Source organism: Verticillium alfalfae, genomic scaffold (genome assembly GCF_000150825.1).
Source record: "Verticillium alfalfae VaMs.102 supercont1.1 genomic scaffold, whole genome shotgun sequence".
Lineage (NCBI taxonomy): Eukaryota > Fungi > Ascomycota > Sordariomycetes > Glomerellales > Plectosphaerellaceae > Verticillium > Verticillium alfalfae.
This window is the reverse complement of record NW_003315038.1, coordinates 1,434,245-1,438,546: the sequence shown is the minus strand read 5'-3', so window position 1 is coordinate 1,438,546 and position 4,302 is coordinate 1,434,245. Positions and strand designations below refer to the sequence as shown.

At 61.0% G+C, this 4,302-nt stretch overlaps 2 protein-coding genes across 2 annotated transcripts; one reads left to right on the top strand and one right to left on the bottom strand.

The window, feature by feature from the left end:
- Positions 1 to 38: 38 nt before the first annotated feature.
- VDBG_00442 (dihydroorotate oxidase) lies at positions 39 to 1,011 on the bottom strand (the record flags this gene model as incomplete). The annotated part of the gene is made up of 2 exons (XM_003008715.1): positions 39 to 107; positions 250 to 1,011. The coding sequence occupies 2 exons, from the start codon at positions 1,009 to 1,011 to the stop codon at positions 39 to 41; spliced, it is 831 nt and encodes a 276-aa protein (XP_003008761.1).
- A 1,582-nt stretch (positions 1,012 to 2,593) lies between these two features.
- VDBG_00441 (RING-15 protein) lies at positions 2,594 to 4,174 on the top strand (the record flags this gene model as incomplete). The annotated part of the gene is made up of 1 exon (XM_003008714.1): positions 2,594 to 4,174. The coding sequence occupies one exon, from the start codon at positions 2,594 to 2,596 to the stop codon at positions 4,172 to 4,174; it is 1,581 nt and encodes a 526-aa protein (XP_003008760.1).
- Between the last annotated feature and the right edge of the window lie 128 nt (positions 4,175 to 4,302).

Sequence of the window (4,302 nt, the reverse complement as noted above, 5' to 3'; positions counted from 1 at the left end):
GACGGCAATAGGCGGCCAGCCGTTCCTCATTCTTCCGGTTAGGCCTTCGGCATCGCCAACCGCCGCCGACGCCCAATGACGCTGATGTGCTTGGTCCTCGGGCCCAGCTCTTTCAGCAATGCCGGGCGAATGGGTGCCGGACGTTGCCGAAGGCCGAGGGGGGTGCCAGGGGGCCGGGCCGGGCCATTGCCGCCGAGGCCCGTCCGCGGGGCAGGGGCGGGCTTTGCGTCGGGGCCGAGGGACGAAGACAAGGCGCCCGAGGGTGTTGCAGGTGGTGATGAAAGCTCCAGGCGGCAGGGGGTCTTCATGAGGGAGGGAGCGGGTGACGACGATGCAGCTCTTGCGCAGGACGTCGAGAAGGTCAGCAAACTGGGTGGCGTAGGTGTAGGGCGGCGTCTTGATGCCGACGGGGAGCTCCGGGGCCGCCGGCAGGACGTCGAGGTAGGCCTTGAGGCCGGCGGCCGTGTAGGCCGGGGGCGGGGCGTCGGCGATGTTGGGGCACGAGAGGTTGATCTCCATGGCGATGGTGAGGTTGGGCACTTCGTCCTGGAACGTGTCGAGGCGGTCATAGCACCGCCGGATCTCCTGCGGGGTCCCCGTCACGGAGACAATGATGGGCTTGAGGTGCTGTGGTGATTTCTTGTCGACCGTCTTGTGGATCTTTTTGAGGAAGGCAAGGTACTTGGAGAGTGGGTAGGGCGAGTAGCCCAGATTGTTGACAGTCGCGGCGTCTTCTTGCGGGTTGATGGCCGGGGCCGATTCGCCCTTGGCCCTCTGGCGCGCAGAGGAGCTGGCGAGCAAGGTTGTTGGCGAGAAGAAGGCATACTGGTGAACGGCGTCGTCGTGCTCGAAGCCGTCGAGGAGCGTTGTGCGCGTCGTGATGGCGCCCGTGTGCGGGCTGTCAAAGATGGCCTGCAGATCTTCGAGCGTGGTGGCCCATGGGTTCGCCGAATTGAGCAGAGGCGGGGTGATGGTGAGCTCGGGGGGAGGGTCGCCTTCCATTGCAGACATTGTTGGCTGGACTGGCGATTGCGGTGGGATGGGTATGGTGAAGGTTGGTGGTTACGTCTTGACAGTTTGTGAAAGACAGACACCGTTCGAGAACGAGGAGAAAGGCTGAGGAATGCGATGGCAGGACGAAGAAAGGAGAGAGGAATTGACAAGATGCTGTCAGGGGCGCGGCCGATATGATGTAGTGGTGGGACGAGTATCGCGAGGCGCTCAACCGCGGGGTCTGCTCGCTGTGCCAATCCCACTTATCCTTGTGCGTATCCCAGTATGTCAGGAGGATCCATCCGTGTGAGCGTCCTGATTTGTCTCTAGCCCGTCCCAGTCGAGCGCGGCCACGATGGATGCATGGAGGAAATGAGAGCGCCGCAGCTCGCGGTGCACCAGTTTCCAGGTTTGCGCTGCGTGAGGTGGGTTCAGAGCATGACATCATGGCGACATGCGCGTCGCGTCCTCCTCCTTTTCACACACACGCACGCACCCACACGCTCGCTCTCCGTCTGGACCGCGACATGCGAGATGTATCCTGGGTGGATTGCATGTGTAGGTGATCATCGTTCTATTGATGGAGCTGCTGACCTCTTATATTGACTGACAGTTGCTGGTGGTGGTGGCAGCTTGGCGTGTGCTGTGGCAGCAGTTTGAGTCGATCTCGTGGCCTCTGATGGATACCCAGATGCAACCGTTTGACGGGATTCTATGCAGCAGAAGAAAGAGAATGCGAACCACCCTGCATAGTGTGCTGATGGTTCTTTTTTTCTGCATGATGTCCATTTTTTGCATTTGCTGCCTCGAGGAGGAGCACCTAAGAAAGGTGTCACATCGTCGATACGCGAAAGCACCCTGCAGCTCTCATCCAGGCATTGCTTTGACGGGGCCAGGTGTCGAGATACAGCTGCGGACCATGATGAGATGTAGGATCAATGTCATGGTGCTCAATTTTGGAAAAGGCGTAGGAGACTGGGCACATCATGGGAATACTTCACCAGCTGCTTGTAGCCAGCTTAAGCCAGGCAGGTCCATTGGAGGCAATATCAATCACGTGACAACACAGTCAGCAATGCCGAGCGATCCCCTGGACGGTCCGTCCCCTGGAACGCTGCCGTTCCAGCGGTCGAGGCTGTCACTGCAGGTGCCAGGCCTGACCATTCTGATTTGCCCCGCCGAATGACTCTCTCTCTCTCTCTCTACGCCCTCGATCGCCTCCTCGTGCTCCCCCACCTCCATTTGCTCATTGCTCATGGGGGTTCCAGCCAGCTGGACACCGTCTCGATCCATTCCTATCTCCTTTACCAACACGCGCCCTACCAATGCACACACCCGCTCTGGACCTCACCACGCCTTGCCATCGCCGAACGTTGCCATCCCAGAGTGGCGTGTGCTCGCCGACCGTCTGATACGCCCCGCCCCGGTTCACTCTCTGATGAGACGGCCTGTGACACCCCGGATGATCGCCAGACTCCCCCCATCATCCGACATCCTCTTCTCGAACCGACCATCCCCCCTTGACGACGACCTCTGATTGCATTCGCTCAACAGAAGGCGTCCATCGACAGCAAACGCCTGCGACCTTTTCTGCTCGAACATGAGCTCGACGCCATCGATCACGGGCAAGTCCCTCTCTGCTTCGACATCCCATTCTCCTGCCGTCCAGCCCGGCCCCGCCCCTTCGAGTTTTGAGTCGACCCGCCGCCCGAACCAGACGAGCCCCTCCATCACCCAGACGAACGCCCGCAAGGCACAGGCCGCCAGGAAACAGCACAAGAACCAACGCCGACCCGCTGGCTTTGGCCAGCCACGACAAAACTCCACGCTGGATGACGATGACGACATGGCTGAGATTCGAGCCGTCCGGAACGCCTCGAGCCGCCGTGGCCAGACATCCATCACCCATCTCCTGAACTACAGCACGCCTTCTCGTCACTACCAGGATCACCTCCACACCCACCACCACTCCTCCTACTCGAGGAGCTACCGCCGCAATCCCACCTGGGGTCCCGGATCCGGCCACCACGCCGCCGACAAGGCCCGCTACGTGCACGCGAACTACCGCTTCGTCGTCTCGCCCGAGGGCAGCTACGCCACGCAGGCTGTCGACGCCGACGAACACCTACAATGGGGCGACGTCCTCCAGATTCTAGCCTCGGCCGAGTCCCAGGCCACGAGCTGTCCCATCTGTCTGTCCGAGCCCGTTGCCCCGAGGATGGCCAAGTGCGGCCACATATTCTGTCTGCCATGCCTCATTCGCTTCATGAGCGCGAGCGACGATGATGCGAAGAACAACAGAGGCGCGCGTTGGAAGAAATGCCCCATTTGCGAGGACAGCGTGTACCTTCACGAGACTCGCCCTGTCCGCTTCTACGCCGGCCAGGAGAGCCCACTCCCTCGAGTCGGCGACGATGTCGTGCTCAGGCTCATGGCAAGGTCGGCGAAATCCACACTTGCCCTGCCTCGGGAGGGAGGCGCCGAAGCCCTCGGTGCCGCCGACGACATCCCCTGGCACTTTGCTGCCAACGTCCTAGACTATGCGAGGATCATCAAGGGTACCGCTGGGTACATGTCTGAGCAGTACGACGAGGAGATCCAGGCTCTACAGAAGCAGGAGACGGAGGATCAGCTCCTCTATCACGAGGATGACGAGTGGACACAAAAGGCCATCCGCGCCATCAACACAGCCAAGGACAAGATCATGGACCTCGGTGAGCAGGCCGGCCTGCCCTCTGCCAGCTCAAAAGATGCAGGCCAGACCAGGGTGGTGCAGCCCGATTTCTTCTTCTACGCATCCCAGCCACACCTCTATCTATCAGCACTGGATATTCGCATCTTAAAGACAAAGTATGGCGAATTCTCGGCCTTCCCCTCCACCCTCCTCCCGCGCGTCGAACACATCTCCACCGGCCACGTCCTCGACGACGCCCAGCGGAAACGGGCCAAGTACCTCGGCCACCTGCCCTACGGCTGCGTTATTAGCTTCCTCGAGTGCGATTGGACCGATATTGTCCCCGCGGAGATCCTCGACAAGTTTGCCGGCGACATTGAGAAGCGGAGGAAGCGCAACCGCGACAAGGCCGCCCAGGAGGACCGTGAGAGGTTACAGGCTGAGCGCCTCGAGGCCGCCGCCATGCGCAGTCTCCACAGGCACCCGCCGCCAGTACGACCCCATTGACGAGGATAATGTCCCCTCGCTCAACTCGGCCGACTTTCAGCCCCTCAACAGCGCAGCAACCCACCACGCCGGCACCACGCCCCCGGAGCCGCCGACAGGGTTTCGGGCAGCTTGGCCGAACTTTCGAC